The sequence below is a fragment of the Chiloscyllium plagiosum genome, unplaced genomic scaffold, assembly GCF_037043375.1.
Source record: "Chiloscyllium plagiosum isolate Xiang-an unplaced genomic scaffold, Cpla_swu_hap1 HiC_scaffold_6, whole genome shotgun sequence".
Classification (NCBI taxonomy): domain Eukaryota; kingdom Metazoa; phylum Chordata; class Chondrichthyes; order Orectolobiformes; family Hemiscylliidae; genus Chiloscyllium; species Chiloscyllium plagiosum.
In genome coordinates, this window is record NW_028270144.1 from 58,471,419 (window position 1) to 58,497,488 (window position 26,070).

At 42.0% G+C, this 26,070-nt stretch overlaps 1 protein-coding gene across 9 annotated transcripts in view; it reads right to left on the bottom strand.

Annotated features, from left to right (window-relative positions):
- Positions 1–26,070, bottom strand: part of LOC122550578 (protocadherin Fat 3-like) — an 801,871-nt gene that overhangs the window by 251,351 nt on the left and 524,450 nt on the right. For all 9 annotated transcript variants that reach the window (XM_087988029.1, XM_087988032.1, XM_087988030.1 and 6 more), the window contains one exon: positions 26,005–26,066. In XM_087988029.1, the coding sequence (XP_087844155.1) occupies positions 26,005–26,066 (62 nt within the window). The remainder of the gene's footprint in view (positions 1–26,004; positions 26,067–26,070) is intronic.

Genomic DNA, 26,070 nt, shown 5'->3' on the forward strand with positions numbered 1-26,070 from the left:
AATAGCTGGTTTCAACTGATGTTAGACCTTTGGATGCGAATGCCCTTGGTCTTCTGTTCTTTACCAGGCTTCTCCCAGTCCTTTTTTTTGAAGTATCTGTCCTGGAGCAGAGGCTGGTGAAGGGAACCCGCCCCGGAGCGGAGACCGGCGAGGGGAACCCGTCCCGGAGCGGAGACCGGTGAGGGGAACCCGTCCCGGAGGGGAGGCCGGCGAGGGGAACCCGTCCCGGAGCGGAGACCGGCGAGGGGAATCCGTCCCGGAGGGGAGGCCGGCGAGGGGAAGCAAACCCAGAACGGAGGGTAGTGAGGGGAAGCAGACCCGGAATGGAGACTGGTGCAGGGACATGAATCCCAGAGAAAACATACCTTGGAGCAGTTGAAACATGGATTGGAGCAGAAAAGATTTGGAGTGGAGCGAGGACAGTTGTTGGATTGGGGTCTGGTGCGGGTGGTCAGGGGCCCTGCACTGCGTTACTGCAACATAATGTTTTATTGTGATTTGTTTATCTATCTGTCATGACTACCCTTTTAACTATGCATTATTTCTGTAAAGTCATGCAACTTCCTTTCTGTTATATTCCTCTTTTTGGATTTGTATCTAAGTACTTGTAACTAAGATGGCACCATAAGAGGCAACATTGTAAAACTTTTCACTATACTCCCGTATGTCTGTACTTGAGTACACTTGAGACCAGCTAGGGGAAGCAGTCCCAGAGCGGGGCCAGCGAGGGAAAGCAGTCCTGGAGCGACGCCGGCCAGGGGAAGCAGTCCTGGAGCGGAGGCCAGCGAGGGGAAGCAGTCATGGAGTGGAGCCGGAGGTCCAGAGCAGAGGGTAGAGAGGAGAATAGTATATTCTATTCTAATACTAAGTGTTATTTACCCTGCTGTCTGGTTCCAAAGTCTGCTGCTTGCAGAAACTCATTCAAAATCATTTGATGATCTTCTCATTCAGGTCCCTACTGTCAATCTATTTTTTCATTTAATCCATACATTAAAAATCACCAATGATTATTTCTGTCACTTTATTACAGGCAGCCATTGTGTCTTCCTGCATATCTTGATTTAGATTGTAATTACAGTTAAGAACCTGTAGACCATTCCCACTAGTGACTTCATTCCTCTAATTTTCCTCATTTCCATCTAAAGCACTTCTGTATCCTAAGTTCTTGAACTAAGATCAATGCTAACTACTGGTCACAAAGACTGTCTTTGATTAACAGTGCTCCCCTCCAGCTTTACCTAGCTTTCCATTTTTCTCAAATGTCATATACCCCTCAATAATCAGGACCCAATCCTTGCCATCCTGAAGCCATGTCTCCAAATTGGTGCAGGGAAGTGAATCCCAGAGAAAAACTTACCTTGGAGCAACTGAGAGCCAATATGGAGCGGATTCTATTTATTTACTTCAACCATAGAATCATACAGCACAGAAGATGCCCTTCAGCCCATCCACTCTGCACCAATACCTATTCTAAATCTGTAGCAGTCCCACTTCCCACCTCTAAGTCTACAGCTTTGAATGTTACGATACTTAATTGCTCATCCTTTTTAAAGGTTGTGAGATCTTCTGCCTCAACCACCCTCCTGAACAGTACACTCCAGATTACCAGACCCTGTGGGTGAAAGAAAAAAGTCCTCAAGTCCCTGCCAAACCTCTCTTTTACTCACTGTAGTTATAAGTTTTATTAATGTTGTCGGTGACATTACAAAGGTTACAAAGCAATTTGAATGGTTGGTCTTACTCCTTCGAGATCCCAAGGTGCTCTCCTCACAAGTGAGATATCTAAGAACAGGAGTAGGCCATTCAGCTCCTTGAGCCTGTTGCACCATTCAACAAAATTATTGCTCATCAATGACTTAATCATTTCCCTTAATATCTTTGCATAACAAAAAAATCTCACTTTTAAAATTAACTGATCCAACATCCACTGCCATTTGTGGAAGAGTGTCCTAAATATCTCCCACTCTGTGTGAAGAAGTGCTTCCTAACATCCCTCCTGTACTGTCTGGCCCTAATTCTCAGACTATGCGTCCCAGTTCAAGAATCACCAACTCGTGCAATTCGTTCATCTTCACATACCCTGTCTTTTCCTGTTTGTATTTTGAAAACTTCAACCAGATTATCCCTTAACTTTCTAAATCGAGAGAAAAAAGGCCTAATTTGTATAAACTTTTCTCATTACTTAATCCTTGAAGTCCAGGTATAATTTTGTAAACTTACATTGTATTCCGTCCAAGGCCAATATATCCCTCTGAAAGTTTGGTGTCAAGACCTGCTCACAGTATTTCGAGTGGATTCTAACCCAGGCATTTGTACAATTGTTGCACAATTTCTACCTCCTTATACTTCATTCTTCTCAATATAAAGACTACTATTCTATTATCTTTCTTTCTGTACCTCACTGTGACATTTTAAAGATCTATGCCCTTGAAACCCGTAGTCTCTTTAGACATCCAATCACTGTATTTAACTTCATACCATCAAGAAAGTACTATGATCTATTCTTTCTCCATCTGAAATGGATAACCTCACACTTGCTTATGTTGAACTGTGTTTGGCACAGTTTTGCCATTCACTTAATCTATCAATAGATTAAGATAGATAAGGGTGCTACTTAAGGCACTCCTCGGCATTAACTTGTTCAGGCTCTTACATCCTTCAAAAACATTTCTGCTTAGAAATTCTGGAGAGAATGCTGCTAGTCGATCAGAGACTGGTAGCTCTCCAGTTCTGGCTGTGCCATCAGCAACAGTCGTCACTGCAAAACCACAACATGGATCATTCATAGATTCCCAAGAAGAAAGTTGTGGAGGGGCACCAATGATTTAAAAGGTGGGTAGTCTTACTTCATTTTTTTCTGTGGCAGGTACTTCAATTTAGAGGACACACCAAGATGTTAGGACAGTGAGACGAGGCCCTTAAGCTGACCAGGCCTAGGTTAAATCAAAGAGAGACACGAAGGTAGCAGGATTTCCATCTTTTGGCCTCCTATGCAACAATATGTCCTTATCTCTGGGGATTTGGTAGTATTAAATGCTGCTCTAAGAATTGGTAAGTTTACAGCACAAAACAGTGCAGGCATGTTTGGAAACTGAATATAAAATATTGCATTAGAACATGTTTAATTGATTTATTTGATTTAATATACTTTACAAATTAGACTCATTGTTAACCGCAATAACCTTGTTAATTTTGGTAGCAGACATATCAGCATTCTGTTTTAGAATAATTAAAATGAGACACTATCTGTCTCGGTGTCATGAAGCAATGTCATTAACTGTTGTGGAATTGGATTTAGATTAGATTTCAGTGTGATCTTTGGCCTAAGTAATAATGTTGATGATCTACTGTTACTGCAATTTGAATATCCATCTCGATCTTTATTAGCTATTAGTTCACCAGTATTGGAATGGATGAACCAATGCTCAATTTGTGTTTTACTATAATTGCGAATGAGGTTCACTGTTTGCAATTTCTGCTTTCTTCACAAAAATAAGTTGCCATTGTCCACCCCCCAAGCCAGTTCAACAAAAACAATCCAATATTATTCTCTCTCCTGCTGCCAAACCGGACATGAACTCCACTGCTGATTCCCGCATCTCGAAGAGTGCGGTGCTGAAAAAGCACAGCCAGTCAGGCAACATCCGAGGAGCAGGAGGATCAATGTTTCAAGCATCAGGAATGACACTTGTAGCACAAGGGGTCTGAGGGATAATTGACAGGTGGTAGGGCTGGGGAAGGTAGCTGGGGATATGATAGGTGGATGAAGGCGAGGGTGAAATGATAGCTCGATGAGGAGAGTGGAGTGGATATGTGGGAAGGGAGCTGGACAGGTAGGACAGTTAAAGAGGGCAGTGCTAAATTGGAAGGTTGGATCAAGGATAAGATGAGGGAGAGGAAATGAGGAAAATGCTGAAATCCACATTGATCCCATGTGGTTGGAGGGAACCAAGGCGGAAGATGAGGTGTTCTTCCTCCAGGAGTCGAGTTTGGTGGTGGAGGTGACCCAGGACCTGCATGTCCTTGGCGGAATGGGAGGGGGAATTAAAATGTTTGACCATGGGCCGGTGAGATTGTTTGGTGCATGCGTCCCAGAGATGTTCTCTGAAACGTTGCACAAATTGGCGTCCTGTCTCCTCAATTTAGAGGAGACCATATTGGGAGCAACAGACACAGTAGCTGATGTGTGTGGAAATACAGATAAATATGTGTCGGATGTGGAAGGATCCTTTGCAGCCTTGGTTGGCGGTGAAGGGTGAGGTATGAGCACAGGTTTTGTAATTCTTGCAGTGGCAGGGTAAGGTACTGGGAGTGGACAGTAGGTTGGTGGAGGGCATGGACCTACCAAGGGAGTCGTGGAGGAAACGGTCTCTCCGGAACGCAGATAGGGGTGGGGAGCAAAGTATATCCCTGGTGTTGGGGTCTGTTTGTAGGTGGCCGAAATGGCGGAGGACGATACAACTTAATCGGAGGTTGGTGGGTTGGAAGGTGAGGACTGGGGGGTCCGATCCTTGTTGCGGTTGGAGGGTTGGGGTTCAAGGGCAGATGTGTGGGAATTGGAGGAGATGCGCTGGAGGGCGTCATTGATCATGTGAGAGGGGAAACTGCGGCCCATGTGTTAGGAGGCCATCTATGGTGGAATGGGTCCCCCTGGGAGCAGATGTGGCAGAGGTGGAGGAATTGGGAGTAAGGGATAGTGTTTTTACAGGAGGGAGGTTGGGAGAAGGTATAGTCCAGGTAGCTGTAAGAGTTGGTGCATTTGTAGTAGATATCTGCGTTGAGTATGTTGCCGGAAATGTAGATTGAGAGGTCCAGGAAGGGAAGGGAGGTGTCCAATTTGGTCCAGGTGAACTTGGAGGGGTGGAAGGTGTTAGTGAAGTTGAAGAACTGTTCAACCTCCTCGTGGGAGCATGAGGTAGCACCAATACAATCCTTGATGTAGCGGAGGAAAAGGTGGGGAATGGTGCCAATGTCACTGCGGATGATGGACTGTTCCACGTATCCTACAAAGGGGCAGGCATCGCGCTGAGATCCATGGCTACCCCTTTGGTCTGGAGGATGTGGGAGGATTTGAATGAGAAATTGTTGAGGGTAAGGGCCAGTTCAGCCAATTGATTGAGAGTGTCAGTGAAAGGGCACTGGTTGGGTTGGTGCAAGAGGAAGAAACAGAGGGTTGGAGGCCTTGATCATGGTGGATGGTGAATGTCCATGGTGAAGATGAGGGGTTGATGGCATGAATTTAGGTGAGGAGTTCCTGGATTGTATGGTGTCAAGGTATGCAGAGATAAGTTCGGTGGGGCAGGAGCAGGCTGAGAGACAATGGATTGACCGGGACAGTCAGGTTTGTGAATGTTGGGTAAGAGGTAGAACTGGGCGGTGCTGGGTTAATGAACACATTAAACACTTTTTTCACTGCCTCCACACTTACATTTTCCACCAGGACTCCTGCCCAGCCTCCGAAAACCCTTTCTCCCACCTCCTACACACCCCATCCACCTGGACACCTTGTGCTGGTCTGTTATCTGCCCTCTACCTCTTTGTTTCCAACTGCCACCATGACATTGACTGCCTCAATCTGTCCACCACCCCCCCCAACTCCAACCTCTCACCCTCGCAACACACAGCCCTCCACTTCCTCTGCTCCAACTCCAACCTCACCATCAAACCAGCAGACAATGGGAGTGCAGTGGTAGTGTGGTGCACCGACCTCTACAATTCCGAAGTCAGGCGCCAACTCATGGACATCATCTCCTACTCCCCCCTCGACCACGACTTCACCTCCCATCACCAAACCATCATCTCCCAGACCATCCACAACCTCACCATTTCAGGGGATCGCCCATCCAGTCTCCAACCTCATAGTCCAGGAACCCAACACAGCCCGGTTCTACATTTACCTAGGATTCACAAACCTGACTGTCCCGGTTGACCCATCATCTCAGCCTGCTCTGACCCACTGAACCTCTCTGCATACCTTGACACTGTCCTGTCCCCCTTGGTCAAGAAACACTCCATCTACATTCAGGATGCCACCCAAGCCCTCCACCTCCTCCATGACTTTCATATCCTTGGCCCTGTACACATCCATCTTCCATGATGAAGACCTCCAAGCCCTCAGTTTCTTCTTCTTACGCTGATCAAACCAGTACCCTTCTACTGACACACACAATCAATTGGCTGAAGTGGTCCTCACCCTCAACATCTCCTTCAAATCCTCCCACTTCCTCCAGACCAAAGGGATAGCCATTGCTTCCCCCATGGGCCCCAGCTATTCCTGTCTCTTTGTCAGCTACGTGGAACAGTCCATTCTCCACAGCTACACCGGTACCATTCCCCACCTTTTACTCTGCTACATCAATGACTGCATTGGTGCCACCTTGTGCTCCCATGAGGAGGTTGAACAGTTTTTCAACTTCACTAACATCTTCCATCCTGACCTCAAGTTCACCTTGACCATCTTGGACATCATCCTCACCTTCCTGCAGCTCTCCATCTCCATTTCCATTTCCAGCGACCAACTCAACACAGACATCTATTACAAATCCACCGACTCCTACAGCTACCTGGGACTATACCTTCTCCCACCTTTCTCCTGTAAAAACGCTATCCCTTACTCCCAATTCCTCTGCATCGACCATATCTGCTCCCAGGAGGACCAATTCCAGTATAGTTCATCCTAGATGGCCTTCTACTTCAGGGACTGCAAATTCTACTCCCACGTGGTTGATTATGCCCTCCAATGCATCTCCTCCATTTCCCACACCTCTGCCCTTGAACCCCCCCCCCCCACCTTCCCCTAGATCCAATCTTTCAACTCAGCACTGCCCTCTTGAACTATCCTACCTGTCCATCTTCTTTCCCACCTAACCTGTCCACCCTTCTCTCTGACCTATCACCTTCACCCACCTATCGCCTTCCCAGCTACTTTCCCCCCAGCCCCCTTGGACCACAAGCCTCATTCCTAATGAAGAGCTTATGCTCAAAATGTCCATCCTCCTCTCCTCGAATGTTGCCTGACCTGCTATGCTTTTCCAGCGGCACACTCTTCAATTCTGATTTCCAGCATCTACCGTCCTCATTTTCTCTTGAGTCCCACACCTCGCCTCCCTCCTCAACTCAACAGTCTGGCACCATCCAGATGAGGCCCACACCCTTAATGACAATCACTCCCCTGCCACTGAGCCAGACCTACCACCCAATCCCTGCTACCAGGCTTGACACACACGTTTTCCACCGCCAAATACAACACACCTCTCCCCCACCATTTGACCTAATATCCCTTCCATCCTCAGCATACACTGCAAACTACTAACCGAGCATAAGATCATCAGCATGGGAGCATCAGCATGGGAGCATAATTTGGCCATTTGGCTCATCTAGTCTGATTTGACCATCCAGAACTCCATTTTGCAGTTCTTCACCAATAACCCTCCATTCCATTACAGAATAAAAATCAGTTCGAGTTTGAATATACTTAATTACCCAGCTTCAATAGCTTTCCGTGGTAAACAATTCCACAGATTCACTAACGCCTAAAAGAATTTTTTCTCATGTGTCTTAAATGTGTGACCAACATACAGTGATTTTTGCCCTCTAATCCTAGAATCTCATCCAAGGAGAAAATACCTTATTATGTTTATCCTGTAAAGCCCACTATGAATCTTGCATGCTTCAATAAAATCATCACTCATTCTTTAAACTTCAATGAGCAAAGGCCTAACCTACTCAACTTCATTGGAAAATCCTTTCATACCTGGGATCAATCTACTGAACTTTCTCTCAACTGCCTCCAATGCCAGTGTAGTATATCTTTCCTAAGATAAAGGACTAGAACTGTTCAGCTGTGGTCTGACCAGTACCCTGTATAATTTTAGCAAGACACCGCATTTTTTCATACTCTTTCCCTTTAAGACAATGGCCAACATTTAATTTGCATTACTCACTGAATTTGGATGCCAGCTTTTTTGTGATTCATGCAGTAAGGACTCCTAAATTCCTCTTGAACTGAAGTCCTCTAAATTTTTACTCTGCTTGCCTTTAGCCTCACCATTATTTCTGCTGCAAAATCAATCTTTGATGGGAAGAATAGGAGCAGGAGTCACAATCTAAAACTGGAAGAATTCCATTGTCAAGAAACAACATCTATCACACTTTGTTGATCACAGAATTTGCAAGTAGGAATGCAAAGGAGAGAAGATCTAAAAAGATTATTTTTTTAACAAAGAGTGTGTCTCATATATGGCATAAACTGCAAGAGAAAGTGGTAGATGCAGGTACAGTTACAACATTTAAAAGATATTTGGATAGGTACATGAATTGAAAAGCTTTACAGTGATATGGGCCAAACACAGACAAATGGGACTAGACTATTTCGGGAAACCTAGTTGACATGGATAAGGTGGACAGTATGACTCAATGACTCTGAGTTAGAAATAGTTTGTTTTGATTAGAAAGTAAAAACATAATCAGAATCCATGCTTTTACACTTAGTGAAAATGTGCAGCAACGAGGTTGAGGGCTCAAGTTGGAAACCATTCAGAACATGGCAATTTTGCTAGCATTTATACTGACCTACAACTCTATTGAAATTATTAGTTTAACAATGTAATGGACTCCAGAGGGAACATGTTTATAAGGTTGCAGCTATCAAATATTTAAATGAACAGAAACAATTTTAACACATTAGAAAAATCATTTGCTTCTATTTAATTTTCTAAGTTTCTAATTCTAAAGTAAATATTGCAAAGATAAAATAATTTAAGTAAAATGTTCATTCAATACCAAATCAATTAAGTAGTCAAAATTATATTGCACTTCAGTTTGAAACCCAGTTGTGTTCAAATGATTTTCTTTCATTATTCATTGAAAAAGATCATCAGGAAATGGATAATTGCCACCTTGGCAATTTATTACTCTTCAACTGGAACCTAATGGTGCTGTTATGCTGCCAATTAAAGTACAATTGTTACTGGCACAGCTTGTATCTCACCAGACAAAATTATGCTTTCTGTGCTTAAAATGGCTCCTATATTTCCAGTTACATTATAGAAACAGTGATCTATTTTAATAATCCAATGCAATGTGTATAGAATTATTCAATCTACTTTCGAAGTTGATATTCATCCATGTTTTTTAATGGATTTCAGGGTACACTCTAAGAAAAAGATAGCTTGTGTAAATCTGAATGTCAACTTGAAACATTAACTGTTCTTACTCCACAGATGTTGTCTGACTCTGGTCTGTTCAAAGGTTCTGGCATTTGCTGCTTTAACTGTGTTCTGTGTCATTCACTGCTGCCATAGATAATTTTATTTCAGTTGTTCAATTCTCTTTTGATAGCAGTTATTTTAAAGCAGCATTACAACTATTTTAGAGATACAAAACAAATTTCTTATTCAAAAACACAGAAAAATGACAAAAAGTTTTGATATTTTAAGTGGTGAAAAACAGATTATTTTAACATTGAAAATTCCAATGGCAGATAGTCTTTAGATGGACTTATTTACTTATTGTCATGTATATTTTGCTACAAAATGCAGTGAGGTGTTGTACAGTGTCTCCACTCTCCAGTGTCACCTTAATATATGGAAACATAAACCAAAGAATAGAATATAAAAGTAGGTATAGATTTAAAGAAAAAGTAATCAACGTTACACTGTTCATTAAGTGCCTTGGCTTGGTGGCCAGCCATGAGCCCGCCTCACCACACCACCCCACCGCTGGAACAGATGTTGCCACTCTTCAATGCCATCTTGCCTCCACTGATGCCGTTGTCAGACCTCACCAAACTTTTGCCATTGAAGCTGCTGGCTTCTACACTAGGCTACACCCATCTCTGCCATTGCCTTTTTAAACTTATGAACCACTGTAAACTAGGCACTGGATATAATCTCTGCACCTTAGCAGACAGGCAAAACAGATGCTGTGCTATAAAAGTCTAACAGGACTATATAGGGTAAATACAGGCAGGATGTTTGCAGTGACCAGGGAGCCCAGATCCAGGGGTCACAGTCTAAGTGGTAGACCATTCAGGAAGTAGAAGAGGAGAAATTTCACCCAGAAAGTGATGAGGCTGTGGACTTCTCTTCAACAGACAATGGATGAAGTCATAATATTGAATGCATTCAAGGAGTTACATATTGTCTTGGGGCTAAGAATGATTAAAGAATATGGGGACAATGCAGAGAATTATTGTCACACTGAATGGCGGAGCAGGCTTGAATGTCAAATTGGCCTATTCCTGTTCCTATTTTCTATGCCTCAGGATAATTTGCATGAGACCTAGGAACTGTAAACCATTATTGTCAATGAAGAGATTTACTATATTGCCCACAATGACCATTAGGTACCGTCTTGGGACAGGATGGCGAGCAGTTCGGAGGAATGATGTGAATGGAAAGACTGGGGGGAGGTGGGGGGGTGGTAGCGGTGGCGAAGTGGTAGTGTTTGGGGAAGCAGTAGGAAGAAGCAATCCAGAGCAGTCCAAGCATAATGTTCAAGCCTATTGTTGGGTGGCATGGTGGCTCAGTGATTCACACCGCTTCCTCACAGCACCGGGGACTCAGGGTCGATTCTAGCCTTGGATTTCTGTCTATGTGGCGTTTTCAAGTTTTTCCTGTCTCTGCATGGGTTTCGTCAATGTTGTTTAGTTTCCTTCCACAGCCCAAATATACGCAGGTTAGGTAGATTGGTCATGCTAAATTAACTATAGTGTACATATTGGATGGATTAGCCATGAGAAATGCAGAGTTAGGATAGGGGTCTGTGTCTGGGTGGGAAGCTCCTTGGTGTGTCTGTGTAGACTCGATGGGCCTAGTAGTCTCTTCCTGCACTGTAGGGATTCTGTGATACTATTTATCATGTAAAGCAAACACTACTAAGTTAATGTTATCTGAAATCGTTATAATTCAGATCCGTTAAACTGAAACTTCCCATTTTCTTGGATTTTCATAGAAAGTCATTAGCTACTGGTCAGATTTTCAAATTAAATATCAAGTAATGTTTGCTTATTCTGATAAATATATGAACTCTTCAAAGACTTTGCAATATCACTATAGTACTAATTTAAAAATCAAACAACACCAGGTTATAGCCCAACAGGTTTATTTGGAGCACCAGCTTTTGGAGCGCAGCTCCTTCATCAGTTTGAGTATATGATTGTAACACAGAATTTAGAGCAAACTTTTACAGTGTGATGCTTTGCGTAGTTGCCTGTCCCGAAGTCCGCCAAATATATAGATGAAAATCTTCAGTAAACAAAAACAAATGAAGTTTGCTTTCATTGCTTGTTTTTTTTTAAAGCAGTTATCACAGTTTTTCCTAAAATAGTGGAGGAAACAAAAATCCAGCATAGCAAAACAAAAATCCCATTTTTGCACTCTTATTCACTAAGTTTGCACTCAATCAATGAGTAGCCAGACCAAATATTTAATTAATTCTGTGAAGTGCCTGAGATGCTTCAATGTGATAAAAATGCTACACCACATTATATAGTATATTACAAAACGAAACACATCTATTATGGTTAGTATTAAATTTACTGAATTCATCAAAAAATTCTGAGCAAGATTGATAACTGAATTATTGAAATGAGCCTGAACTGAAGCAATATCTTTTGAATAAAAATTATGAAATAATGAAAGCCAGATAATAAAGAAGCTACAAAAAGCATTCATGTACTGGCACAAACTAATTTCCCAGACGTTGACACTTCAGAGTGTATTTATTAAAAATAAAAACCAATACTATTTACATAATTTAAAATAATATATTAATGTGCCTCATGAAATGGAAATCTATACTGCAAAGATATTCTTATGGTTTCTGCAATACTGTTGTGCATTTTAGGTAGAGCATCTATCCTTTATGGAATGAGCTGCTTGATGTAAGGAATTCAAAGAGACAAGAGCTCTGAAACAAGTTGACAGCAAAAGCAATAGCAGCTGGATCGATTCAGATAACTTCCAAAAAATACAAAATTTCCCAGGCAGGTAGAGGTGTCTCTGGTGTGTGGGGTTTGCAATCCGTGCATCATCTTGCTTTCTTAGGGCTTTTCTGGTACAGTTACTGTAAGTTTGCCAAGGTGATTGGAAAGGCACTCAAAAGCCTTTCATTTTTGAATTACATATTTCCTAAAAGTACACAGCCTCCAAACTGTATCAGGACTAGATTCACTGCGGAGAGTAAACAGGTCAAACACCTCCTTCCATGAGGCTGACCAGCTTGGATGGCTGTGTGGAAGACTTCCTCCAAGGAACAGAGTAGCTACTATGACCAAGTAGACATGAATCAAAGTGGCCAAGGAACTCACCAGCAGGTGTGTGGCCCTTCAATGTGGGAGCAGTACCTGGAAATCATTTAAAATGTCAGGAGGCAGGACACACAAGTGGCATGCTTTCTAGCATCAACCCCTTGAGTTACTGAGCATCTTCCTGTATAATCTCCTTGATGTCAACACATCTTGCAGTTCCATGCTTTCTGCTGTTCCCAGGCACCACCTTTTAATGAGTGGCCAACACTCAGCGTATTGTCCTCTCACACCCTCTAGTGTAAAGTCCAACTTATGGCCATTGAGGCCTTGATACTTTTAGGACTTATTTTCTCTGAGTACTCTCACTGCTTGATGGTTTCTTGACAGGCACTTTACTTCACAATAATTGAACACCCCTTCCATTTACCTTCACCAGTATGGGAACTGAGATCTTTAGTTTCATCTGGTTTTGCTTCTCAGCAGAGAAAACACACAACTTTCAACAGCTCCAGTAGCAGCAAGAGGAGCTTCTCTCTCATCAGCCACATCTATTCCATGGTGGAAGAAGACAAGACCTTTAATGGAGTGGTCGACAGGCAGTCTTGACATGCTTGAACACCAGTGTCAAGAAGCTTGGTCTCTCAAGGCAGATTTCTGTTGACATCTGCAGCACATGGAATAGAAGTTTGCTCCCAATGGTTGACAAAGTGTCTGTTACTAGAAAGTCATTCCTGCCATACAAGTCTCTTCCTCTCACCGAAGTTGCAAGGAGGGAAAATACAGAATTGTGGTTGTTTGTACTGGATTGTATGGAGAAATTGGAAGGACAACTATTGTAGAAGGTGGAAGAGGGCAGTAGGCTGAGGAGTGTGACAATGTTGGCTGTTCATTAAACGATAGTGCCTGGGAAGAGTAGAAAGCATGGAACTGCAAGATGTGTTGACATCAAGAATATTATGCAGGAAGATGCTCAGTAACTAGATTGGTGCTGGATTATGGGTTTGGTGCTAGATCATGTGCCACTTGACATTCTAAATGATTTCAGGTTACTATCCCACATTGAAGGGCCGCATACCTGCTGGTGAGTTCCTTGGCCGCTTTAATTTATGCCTACTTAGCAATAGTGGCATTTCTGTTCCTTCTAAGAACTCTTCTCAGCAATTCTGTACGGCTCATCGTAGCCAACTAAGGGACACCTCCAAGTAAGTTTGAGACACACGATGCTCCCTGGCCTAGGCAAAGAAAAACATCATGACGCATGCCAAAAAAAGCATGAATATTTCTACTGCTCCTCATCACCTTGCAATGGAACCTGGAATAGGTGAGCTAAAGCTTATCTGCTAGTTCACTAACCATTTGATTAGCTGAATATGTTACAGCTACAGATGATGTTTTTCCAGAAGGGAATCATTTTTCATCAGCAGGCCCCACATTGACAGGCCTGTAACCACAGTCTGCCCACCCTCCTTAACTGGATGGTGACTGTGAGCCAGCTTCTTATAATTGGTCCCTTCTTGGAAGATCTCCAAGGAGGGTGCAGTGACTACCAGATTGGGATTGGGACCCTGAAGTGGTCCTGACTCTTAGTAACTTTTTAAAGAGCACAAGCATATTCTTGGGGAACTGGATCAGAATTCTACATTTTTATTCTATGTGGAGTGGAGACATGTCATCAGTAGTTATGCATTCTTGGACTGAACCCGAAGCAGAATGAGAAGGCAAAACAAAAGGAAAGTTGCTCCATATCTAAGCAATCTTATACTTAGATGGAAATTTATGACATTGATAATAGGTATGATAGGTACCCTCAGGAGACTATTGTGGCCTAGCATTAGAATGAGACCAAAATTGATCATTGAAAATTGACGCAAACAGAATTTTAAAAACATACTAAATAATTAGTATTTTCTCAGTATCCCATGTGTGTGTCAACTGTGTGATTATTCAATGTAAATTACAAGTAAATGAAAGGGTTTTATGGTGCACAAGACCATCACATTATTCAGTGGAATGATGTAGCCTAGAGTAGTAGGCAAAGTTCTCTCTGGCTGATGTCAAAATTCTAAAAGTATAAATCAGTGCTATCTAAGTGGACTCTAGATTAAAATGTAGTTTAAAAAAAACTGTTGCAAATGTGGAAGTACTTATAATGAGCTGCTGACCAAAATGAAAGATTGTCATTCCACCATTCTGTTCTAAATGTGTGAATATACTTCATCTCATCAGCCACTGATATACTCTGCAAATCACTGAGTTTTGAAATCTAATTTGTATCTTGTCCTCTCCTGATCATTTCAAATAACTCACTAGTTACAGTTTTCAAAAAACATATTTTGATATACATCATTTCATGTTTAAACTGATCTATTTATTCATCTCACTCTCGAAAGCATGTTGGAAACCAGTAAATGAGAAAGGTTGGCAACATTGGAACTATGAATGCTTATGACATTTAAATTATATGATTTTATCCTGGTCCAATACTTTCAAATTCAAAAACAGAATAGTCTTACTTTTTAAAAATTAAAACCTGATGGTACATTTCAAATAGATTCCTTGCTTTTTCCCTCTCATTGCAAAAAATATTCCTCCATTTTCTAGGCTGGCATCTCCTCCATTCCTGAAATAATCTTTGTCACTTCAGGGTTTTCAGAGCTGAACAAAGACATGTTTGTAGAAATACCTATGCAGTACATCATAGGCCTTTCACACATTCACAAAAATAGCTAATGTGCATGTACAGAGTTATATTGGATCCAACTTAAGCTAATTTAAACATTTATATTTGATATTCTATATTTTTCACACCTTTTGTGAAAGATAATACAATTTTAGTAATTCAATGATGTACACACTTTGAATTGGTCCTTCTGTATTTAGACATCAACTGTACCTTTGTGTGATTTAATTTACAAGCTATTGTCACCTCTTCTCAAGTGTTCATGCACCATATACTGACAGTGATTTGATTTCTCTTCTTCAACAGCTATTTGAAATTGACCTCTATGAAATGCACAACAATTGTTTAAGGACTACCATGTAAAGCACCACTGAACCTCCACTTCCTTCTGAGCAAAATGTGGCTAAAATGAAGTACTTTTAGCCTGAACATGATTGCTTCACGACAAAACGCTGGAGCTCATCTATGCTACGGAATGAATTAATAAAAAATATTTAGTATGTGCAATATGATTCAAAAATCAGAGAAATTTTGAAAGCAGTCTAGGAACTCAGAGCTAAAGCCATTATCCAAACTTCGAGTCACGGTTTAATCCTTCTTCAGGATTCAAAAGAAAACTGAACATTATATTTGTGTAAGGTATTTGTTAAATCTATTTGGATTTGGGTATTAATGTTTGAACATTTAACATAACCTTTACAATAAAATATTTTGAAGCTAACATGTGGCTTGGAATTTGCTGAAGAAATAATTATTAAGTGTATCTTCATGAATTGATGTGCAAACTGGTCAAAATCTTCAGGCAAGGAGATACCCTGTGAATTATGAATCACTGAAAACTGCTGAACTATCTGCAAATAGCATTCAGAAAACAGACGTTAACCTCCCTAAGAATCCTGCACTGTAGATTCTGCTACAGCAGCACATTTTACAGAACAGCTTGCTGACTTGCTTGCTCATTTTCACATTTTTATACTGTTTTCCAACAGACTCAGTGGACAACCTGGCAACAAGAAAACACCAGGGAAACTGAGCACGAGACATCCAAATGAAAGATGGGATGAACAGCATGTCTCCTTAACTAAAATGACAAAGGCCTGGACTTTAACTCAACACCCCACGGAAGGAAAATTGGCAGACCAGAATGCAGCTGACCCTGTAGCCATAATGTGCTACGGGGAGGTTGAAATGGAGAGTTGGACTTACAAACCTCAATGGGGAGGGTCCAATCCTCAAAAGTAACTGGCCAATCTGACTGGCCACCAGAGCTCAGTAGTGAACATTGTGGGACTTCACATTGGGCCAAATATAGGGAAGCGAGCATTTTCCCACTGTAGGGAATGGAATAGATAAGGGATCAGTACTGAGTTTGGAGGTATAATTGTGTAGAAAGAAATGGAGGCTTTGTCTTCTCAGAGAAAAAAAAGTACACCCCCCAACTTCCTTCTTTCTAAAACCTTTAAAAAAAGGGCTGCTTGCACCCACTAACTTGCTGGTATCAACCCATTTTAGTGTGGCCACTGTAATATTGGTGTCAATGGGTTATTAACAAGCTTAATCAATCCTTAAGTACTTACTTACAAATGGTGGTGAAGGGCTCCAGTATGAAGAGAGAGCCTCCCTACCTATTATCCAGAAGGCGTGTGTTCAAGTCCCACCTGCTCCCAAGGTGTGTAAACACATTTCTGAACAGGTTGATTAGAAATTGCTTGTGGTGGATGGGCTGCTGATTTTGATGCCTCCCACTCTCCATATGAAGATGAATTTAGCGCTGGGTGGGAACGTGGTGAGTGAACTACCTGACCTATTTCACATTTCCCAAAGCCGTTCAGCAGGGTAATGCAGCATCCAGTCCATGGCGCCATTTTTAATGTTTAACTATTTTCCACAAATATTATCTCAGTAGGGCTTGAAAGTTTACTTTTGATAGCTCAAAGAGACAATTAAAAGACTGGCTTTCTTTAACGTGGGATTTGAAGGAAAGGCATATTTTCAAATTGGATTGAATACTTGATGGTTTTTAAAATGTTTTGAATCAGCTTTCATGAACACAAATGCAGTTTTTACAATAGTAAAGGCCATGATAGATATGTATAACTCCACTTTGCTTTGTCTCAACCGAGCTTCTGAGGTCTGCCCATGGCAGATACTGGGTGGCTTGACGTGAAAACTATGGTGGACCACTGACATGGGTGACAGGCACGATTGTATTTTAAATTCAGATAAAGAGCATGAAGGACCAAGAGAATAGTGGGATATGATTTGGCAAGAATGGGACCTAAAAATTGGAGGTTTCTATTAACCAGAAACTGAACTTGACCAGCCATATAGCTACTTTGGGCTAAAACAGCAGAGATTCAGAATTCTGTGGTATAGCTCACCATCTGTCTCCCCACTGCTGATCTACCACCTTCAAGACACAAGTCAGGAGTATGATGGAATATTCTCCACTTGACCCTATGAATGTAGCTCCAATAACAATATCCAGGGCAAAACAGCCCACTTGATTGACATTCAACTGGCACCTGCTTTACTGAGGAGAAAGTGAGGTCTGCAGATGCTGGAGATCAGAGATGGAAATGTGTTGCTGGAAAAGCGCAGCAGGTCAGGCAGCATCTAGGGAACAGGAGAATCGACGTTTCAGGCATTAGCCCTTCTTCAGGAAGGCCCTGCTTTACTACCAACATACAAAGACTGATCAACTCCACCTTCCAAACCCAAGAGCTCTACCACTTAGCAAAATGCACAGGCACATCACTACCTGCGAGAAGGCATGCCATAGTGATATTATCAGTAGACAATTAATCCGGAGACCCATCTCACATTTCGAGGACCTGGGTTTGAATTGCACAGTGGCTGATGGTGGAATGTCAATTTAATTTAAGAAAAATATAATTGAGGAATTGTGAGTTTGACAATGACAGGGATATGTAGGCTAGGTGCGTTAACAATGAGAAATGCAGGGTTATAGGGATTGGGTAGGTGGTGGGTCTGGGTGGGATGCTGTTCAGAGAGTTGGTGTGGACTCATTGGATTAAATGGCCTTTTTCAACACTGTTTGGATTCTATTCTATTAGTCATTGAAATTGTACACAGTATTCTAAAAGTGACCTCACCAATGTCTTGTACAGCCTCAATAAGACATCCCAACTCCTCTACTCAATATTCTGACTAATGATGTCAAGTTTACCTGTGAAACCACTTTCACGATCTATGAACCTGCATCTTAGATGTACCTCAATAACACTCCACAGGGTCCTAACATTAAGTGTGTAAGTTCTACTCTGGTTTACCTTCCCAAAATGCAACAACTTTCATTTATCTAAATTAAGCTGCATCTGCCATTCTTAAGCCCACTGGCCCAATTCATTGAGATCTGTTGCACTCTTAGATAACTCTTGTCATGTTTACTATACCATTAATTTTGGTGTCATTTGCAAATGTACTAACCATACCTCCTATATGCTCATCTAAGTCATTTACATAAATGATGAACAATAGGGGACACAATCAATCCTTGCGACATACCGCTAGTCACAGGGTTCCAGTCCAAATAACATCCCTCTACTACTACTCTGCCTTTTACCATCGATTTTGCATCCAATTGACTGTCTCTCCCTGGATCCTATGTTTAATCAGTTAACCATGCAGGACATTGGCAAAGGCTTTGCTAAATTTGATGCAGACAGCCTCTATTTCTCTGCCTTCAGCTATCTTCTTGGTAAAGAAAACTCAAGTAAATTTGACTAATTAGGGATTGTCAACATGGTTGTGTGTGTGGGAAATCATGTCTCACTAACGTGACTGAGTTTCTTGAAGTAGTAACAAAGCTGATTGATAAGGACAGAGTGGTGAATGTGATCTATGTTGTCTTCAGTAAGGCGTTTGACAACGTTCCTCATGGTAGACTGATTAGCAAAGTTACATCACATGGAATATAGAGAGAGCTAGCCATTTGGAGAATGTCTAAGCAAAAGTGAGGACTGCAGATGCTGGAGATCAGAGTCTAGATTAGAGTGGTGCTGGAAAAACACAGCAGGTCAGGCAGCATCCGAGAAGCAGGAAAATCGACGTTTCGGGCAAAATGAAGGAATGAAGGGCTTTTGCCCAAAATGTCAATTTTTCTGCTCCTTGGATGCTGCTTGCCCTGCTGTGCTTTTCCAGCACCACTCTAAGCTAGATTTGGGAATGTCTTCTACCTTGCCAGTTCTGCTTCTCATTCTGGAGGCCTATGACCAGTGGACTGCCACACGAATCAGTGCTGGATCCACTGTATTTCATCGTTTATATAAATGATTTGGATGTGAACATAGGAGTTATAGTTAGTAAGTTTGCAGATGACAGTAAAATTAGCGAAGGTTACTCCTGAGTACAATGGGATCTTGATCAGATGGTCAATGGGCTAAGGAGTTGCAAATGGTGTTTAATTTAGATAAATGTGAGGTGCTGCATTTTGGAAAGGCAAATCAGGGCAGGACTTATATACTTAATGGGAAGGTTCTGGAGAGTGTTGCTGAACAAAGAGACCTTGGAGTGCAGGTTCATAGTCCCTTGGAAGTGGAGTTGCAGGTAGATAGGATAGTGAAGAAGGTGTTTAATATGCTTTCCTTTATTGGTCAGTGCATTGAGTATAGGAGTTGGGAGGTCAAGTTTCGGCTGTACAGGACATTGGTTAGGCCGCTGTTGGAATATTGTAGTCTCCATGCTGCAGGAAGAACGTTGTGAAACTTGAAAATGTTCAGAAAAAATTTACAAAGATGTTGCCATGATTGGAGGGCTTGAACTATTGGAAGAGGCTGAATAGGCTGGGGCTATTTTCCCTGGAGTGTCAGAGGCTGAGGGGTGACTTTATAGAGATTTATAAAATCATGAGGGTCTTGGAAAGGATAAATAGACAACGTCTTTTACTTGTGTGAGTCCAAAACTACAGCGCATAGGTTTGAGATGAGAGGAGAAAGATTTAAAAGGAACCTAAGGAGTAACCTTTTCACGCCGAGCATGATGGGTGTATGGAATGAGTTGCCAGAGGAAGTGGTGGAGGCTGGTACAATTACAACATTTAAAAGGCATCTGGACGTGTATATGGGTATTTGCTGACAAATGGGATTTGATTAATTTAGGATGTCTGGTCAGCATAGACAAGTTGGACCGAAGGATCGGTTTCCATCTGTTTCTCTATGACTATGACTCTAAATTTGTGAGACACGATTTCCCAAACACACAGCCATGCTGACTATCCCTAATCAGTCCTTGCCTCTCCAAATGGATGTGACTCCTATCTCTCAGAATCCCCTCCAACTCTTATGCTGACTTACCCAGCATTTACAGCCAATTCTTAGTTACCCAAAGGTCAGTTATGAGTCAGTCACATTGTAGGGCTGGAGTCACATATAGTCCAGAGTACAGTAGATGGAATGTTTCCTTCCCTAAAGAACATTAATGAAGCTGATGAGTTTTTTTTAAAATAGTCAGCAACTGCTTCGTGATCATTGTCAAACTCCTAATTCCTCAACGAATTTTTTCTTAAATTAAATTGACATTCCAACATTAGCCACAGTGCAATTCAAAACAGTTCTTTGGAACATTAGATGGGTCTCTGGATTAACTATCTACTGATAATACCACTATGTCATTGCCTTTTCGCAGGTAGTGATGTACCTATGCATTTTGAACAATATGGGTAATTTAGCATGGCTAATCCACTGAACTTGCACATCTTTGGACTGCGGAAGGAAACTGGAGCACCTAGAGGACACCCACACAGACACGGGGAGAACATGGAAATTCTACAGAGTCGCCCAAGCCTGGAATTGATCCCAGCTCCCTGGCATTATGAAGTAGCAGTACTAATCACTGAGCCACCTTGCCAACTAATGTGCCATTATTTTAAAAAGACTACAAAGAAAAGCCAGGGAACTACGGAAAGTGGGTATGTCGTTGGAGGGGATTTGGAGAGACAAGATCGGGCATAAGTTCTTCATCAGGAATGTGACTGCGTGTTTGTTGGCATTGTTCCGGTGAGTGAAGTGGGTGGGGTTGGAAGTGGCTGAGGCAGCAGCAACTACGGGGGCAAAAGAGATGTGAAGGGTAGATTTTGCAGTGATTTCGACGGCAGTGATTCTGGTGGCAATCGCGGAGGCAGTGTAGTCGGCATTGGCTGCGATATGTGAGGCAGCAAGGCAGAAGTGACACCGTCCAATGCCACGATGGTGGTGGCTGTAGCGGTCGCATTGCTAATGGTGTCCGAGCAGTTCTGGAGGCTGGGAAAAGGTTCTTGAATGATTGAGGAATCCAGAGTTTGAAGGTAAGTTCTGCCATTCTTGATGAAGACCTTATGCTCGAAATGTAGATGGATGCTGCCTGACTGGCTGTGCTTTTCCAGCGTTACACTTTTTGATGGACATCGAAGAGGGTTATCTTAGGGTACAACAGCATCTTGATCAACTGGACCAGTTAGCAAAGAAAGGCAGATGTAGAGTTTAATTTAGAGAAATGTGAGGTGTTGCATTTTGGTAAGACAAATCAGGGCAGTTAATGGTAGGGCCCGGGGAGTGTTGTTGGAGTAACCTAGGGGTGCAGGTACATAGTTCCTTGAAAGTGATATCAAGGAAGACAATTTTTGGCATGCATCCCTTCATTGGTCAGAGCATTGAGTATAGGAATTGGGATGTCCTATTGTGGCTGTACAAGACATTGGTGAGGTATTTTTAGAATATTGTGTACAATTCTGGTCACCCTATATTGGAAGAATGTTGTTAAACTAGAAAGGGGACAGAAAAGAAATTACAAGGATATTGCCAGGATAGTCGTTTAGGAAAAGGTGGGGTGCAGTGAGACCTGGGTGATATGGTGGAACAGTCACAGAAGGTACACACGCAGGTGCAGCTGGCAGTGAGGAAAGCTCATGGCATGCTGGTCTTTATATAGCGAGAGGATTTGAGTATAAAGTAAGGATGTTTTGCTGCAGTTATACAGGGCCTTGGTGAAGCCAGACTTGAGTATTATGTGAAATCTTGGTCACCTAGTCTAAGGAAGGACATTCTTGCCTTTGAGGGAATCCAGTGAAGGTTTACCAGACTAATTCCCGGGATGGCAGCACTGACATATGATGACAAATTGGATTGACTGGGTTTGGATTCACTGGAATTTAGAGGAATAAGGCAGGATCTCAGAAACATGTAAAATCCTGATGGTACTGGACAGGCAAGATGCGGGGAATATTTCCCGATGTTAGGGAAGTCCAGAACTAGGGATCACAGTCTAAGAAAAGGGCTAAAGTCTGAGATAAGGAAGAGTTGTGAACCTGTGGAATTCTCTACCACAAAAAGCTGTTGGATGCCGTTCATTAGAAATTTTCAAAAGGGAGCTGGGTGTGGCCCTTGCAGCTAATGGGATCAAGGGGTGTGTATCAAAAGCGGGAGTGTGATACTGAAATTACATGATCAGCCATGATCATATTGAATGATGATGCAGTCTTGAAGGACCTAATAGCCTACTCCTACATTATTTTCAATGTTTCAAGATTTCTACGTTTCTATAAAGGAGAAACTGGATAGTCTGGGACTTTTCCAAATGGAATGTCGGGTGACCTCTTAGAGGTTTATACGAAGGCATAGATAAGATGAATAGCCAAGGTCTTTTACTAAGGGTAGGAGAGTCCAAAACTTGAGGGCATAGGTTTAAGGTGAGCACAGAATGATTTAGAAGGGACCTGACAGGCAACATTTTCACACAGAGGGTGGTGCATATGTGGAATGAGCTGCCAGAGGAATGGGCAGAGGTGTCTACAATTAAAATACTTAAAAGACATTTGTAAGGTATATGAGTAAGACTGGTTTTGAGGGATATGGGCCAAATGTAGAAAAATGGGCTAGCTCATTTTAGGATATATGGTCGTTGGACTTAAGGGTCTGTTTCCACGCTGTATGACTATAAAAAGTTCTCCTACAAGCCCCACACCTTCCACTTAAGGAAAGTTGAGAGCTAAATGTGCCAGACTTGATTTAAAGATCTAATGCCAGACAGACAATGTAAAAGTGTACTGGTGGTCTCATGTCATGACTCACCTGGTGGACCTTACGTGTGTATTCAGTTTAAATGACTCAGTGCAATGAAAAGTTACTAATTGAACATTGATTTGCATGATTCAGAGGCAGAGGCTAGAAACTCTCTGAAGTGAGACTTCCTATTCCTGAGGGAAACCCCACATGCAGCCTTTTCAGCTGGTTTGATGGCGAGTTTAAAATTCTGGCATCTCGTATAATTCTGCCTGTTGGTTTGTGCACATCTCATAATCATTCGACCCTTTAACAGAAATGGATTTCTGAGCTGCTTCCTTCTAAAAGAAGCATACAGAAGGAGAAATGTACTTAAATTGATATGGTCGGAGGCTCCCTTCCAACTTGACTTAAGACTTAATCGTAACCAGATCTGTGGATGGCTTTGCAAGACTGGAGCAGCCTGTTCCACTATTTCTTCATTCTCATCCTTCAGTGAAATGTGCTGCTTCTCCACTTCTCCCTCAAGGTCCACACCAAAAAAAAAATCCACGAGACCACTATAATCTAAACAGTCAGGGTAATATCCTTTTCTCTTGAAGAAATCAGAACCTATCTTGGTGAATCCAGTTGCTCCCCCCGTCAATGCCATGCTGGCCACTGTGCAGTGATAGCTGCAGCTATAATAACAGCAGTTAGAGGAACTCTTTGCAATTGCAAAAGATTGCACAGTCTTAGCAGCCATTTCATTAATGGATGCTCTTAATCTCTGAGCAGACACTTACATATACTCACTAGTAACATGAATAATGGTAGCATCTGTATTTGCCTCCAGAAAGAAGTGTTATGGCAGCTGCGAGGATCTCTTGCATACATCTGCAGAAAACATGTCTGGCCAGTTTAAAGTTAAGATAGTGGAATCTTCCTGCACATTAATGTTTCTGGCTGCTTTACTGAAACCTTGGCTGTGAATGAGGCAATCACCCCTTATACCCCTGAGCAAATCCAGCAATGGGACAAATCCCACAGTTGCATTTGTGTCTGTGTGGCACCAGCGGCATCATGAGATCTGCACCCTCTCAAACAGCCATCTGTGGTCATATCTAATATGCCGCGATAGGCAGCCAAATGTGAAATGCAATGGGTTGCCGATTAAGAGAAGACTAGTGATTCAGAACCCCAGACTAATGCTTTGAGAACATGGGTTCAAAACTCATCATGGCAGATGATGAAATTTGAATTCAATGAAAAAAATTTGTAGTCAAAATTTTAGATTTATTATCCTTCATTCCTGATTTCATTTAGAAGCCTGTTACTTTAAGCAATTGATTGTTTATGACGTGAAATGTATGTATCAAGAAGAAATTAACGGACATTCCTTTAAGCCCCAGAAAGGATACCTAGACTGAGTGGCATCCTGCTTTCTGTCAAGAATGCACACCACTCTGTAAACCCTTTGATACTACAACACTGGACATTAACACTTACTCTAGCAGAGGAATGGAACCTCCTAACACACTCCTAGTACTTGATTGTTATTACCGGACAACGGATTGTTTTCCATTGAATGCAATTCAAAATTATCTTCTAATTCACACAACACTACTGTAACCCTATTTTAAAAAAGTTTGTATCTGCAGCTCGTGGAAGAGAACTCTTGGTTTCATTGAGCAGAGTGTCCGTTCTGCACCAGCCCTAGTCAATTCTCTTCCCCGCGATATCATGTGAAATAAATCAGATTTGTCAATTTCGCTGGATCCATGTTTTGCCTCTTTCTCTGACAATGGTCAATCAGAATGTTACTTGTAGCATAATCTTGATACTCATGGTTTCAAGCCCAAATGGATGGCAGCACAACCATCTGAGTTGGTAGGTAGGTGGGCTCAAAAACCACTCCATACACATAATCTGAAATGTCTGCCAGGTTGACACTTCTCTGTTTTACTAAGTGGCTACTGCTCTGTTAGAAATGCCTTCCTTCAAATCAGATGCCATTCAAAACGTCAATGCCACATTATGTCATGCCAATTTTCAATTACATTGAATTCTTCACAGTGAGCTGACAACTGCCACCCAAGACAACATGGTGGCTTGTTAGTTAGCACTGCTGCCTCACAGCACCAGGGACACAGGTTTGATTCTACCTTGGGCGACTGTCCATGTGGAGCTTGCACATTTTCCCCATGTCTAAGTGGATTTCTTCTGGGTGCTCTGGGATGCTTCCACCTTCCAAAGATGTACAGGTTTGGTGGATTGACCAAGCTAAATTGCCCATAGTGTCCAGGTATGCAGGCTACATGGTTAACCATGGTATACCAGGGTTACAGGGATAGGGTAGGGGTGTGGGTTTGGGTGAGATGCTCTTTGGACTCAATAGACCAAATAATCTGCTTACACATCATAGGGATTCTATGATTCTATGTAATGTACATGCATCAACCAATATTGCTACAACCTGGTTATTCCTCTGATGTTGGTTTGTGAAGATTGACTAAGTAATGAAGGAAATTTGAGCTAATATAGAAAATTTGTCTGTGAATGTCTTGTGTACATCTTGAAGCCATGAAATGTATCATGATGGTGCACTTGTATGTGCTGGAAACTGTACAAAACAGGTAACAACCATTTCTGGGCTCATTTCTTTGGGCAAGCCCCGACCAAACCAGAAACTCTCAAGGTGATTGATTTGATCAGTGCTGCATAACATTTCCTCTAACTTTCTTATCAGCTTTGCGGATCTCCAAAGCCCATGCACAGCAGTGACTTTAGAAATCAGACATCAATGCCACAATTAGCACAAATATCAGAGCGCTGCCTGCAAGTGCAGTTTAGATGAAATGCTGGTGGTGCACGAGGGTGTTACCAGGTTTTTGGATAGGGCTGGATTCTCAGAATCTAGCTTAATGTTTTTAAAATTAAGACATCATGAACATTCATTTGAACATAACTTGAATTTAAAGCTCCTGAGACCTTTACACCAATTTCCCTCAGACAGAGCATCCTGCACTAAAAAGAAACAGTGCCACCTCATGGAAACTCCAAATTATACAAAAAACTTTTAAAGATTTTAAACGCACCTCCAAAACATGCTCTGCCTGCTGTTCTCGATCTAGTTTCCTTGATGTAGTCATGATCAGACCTGT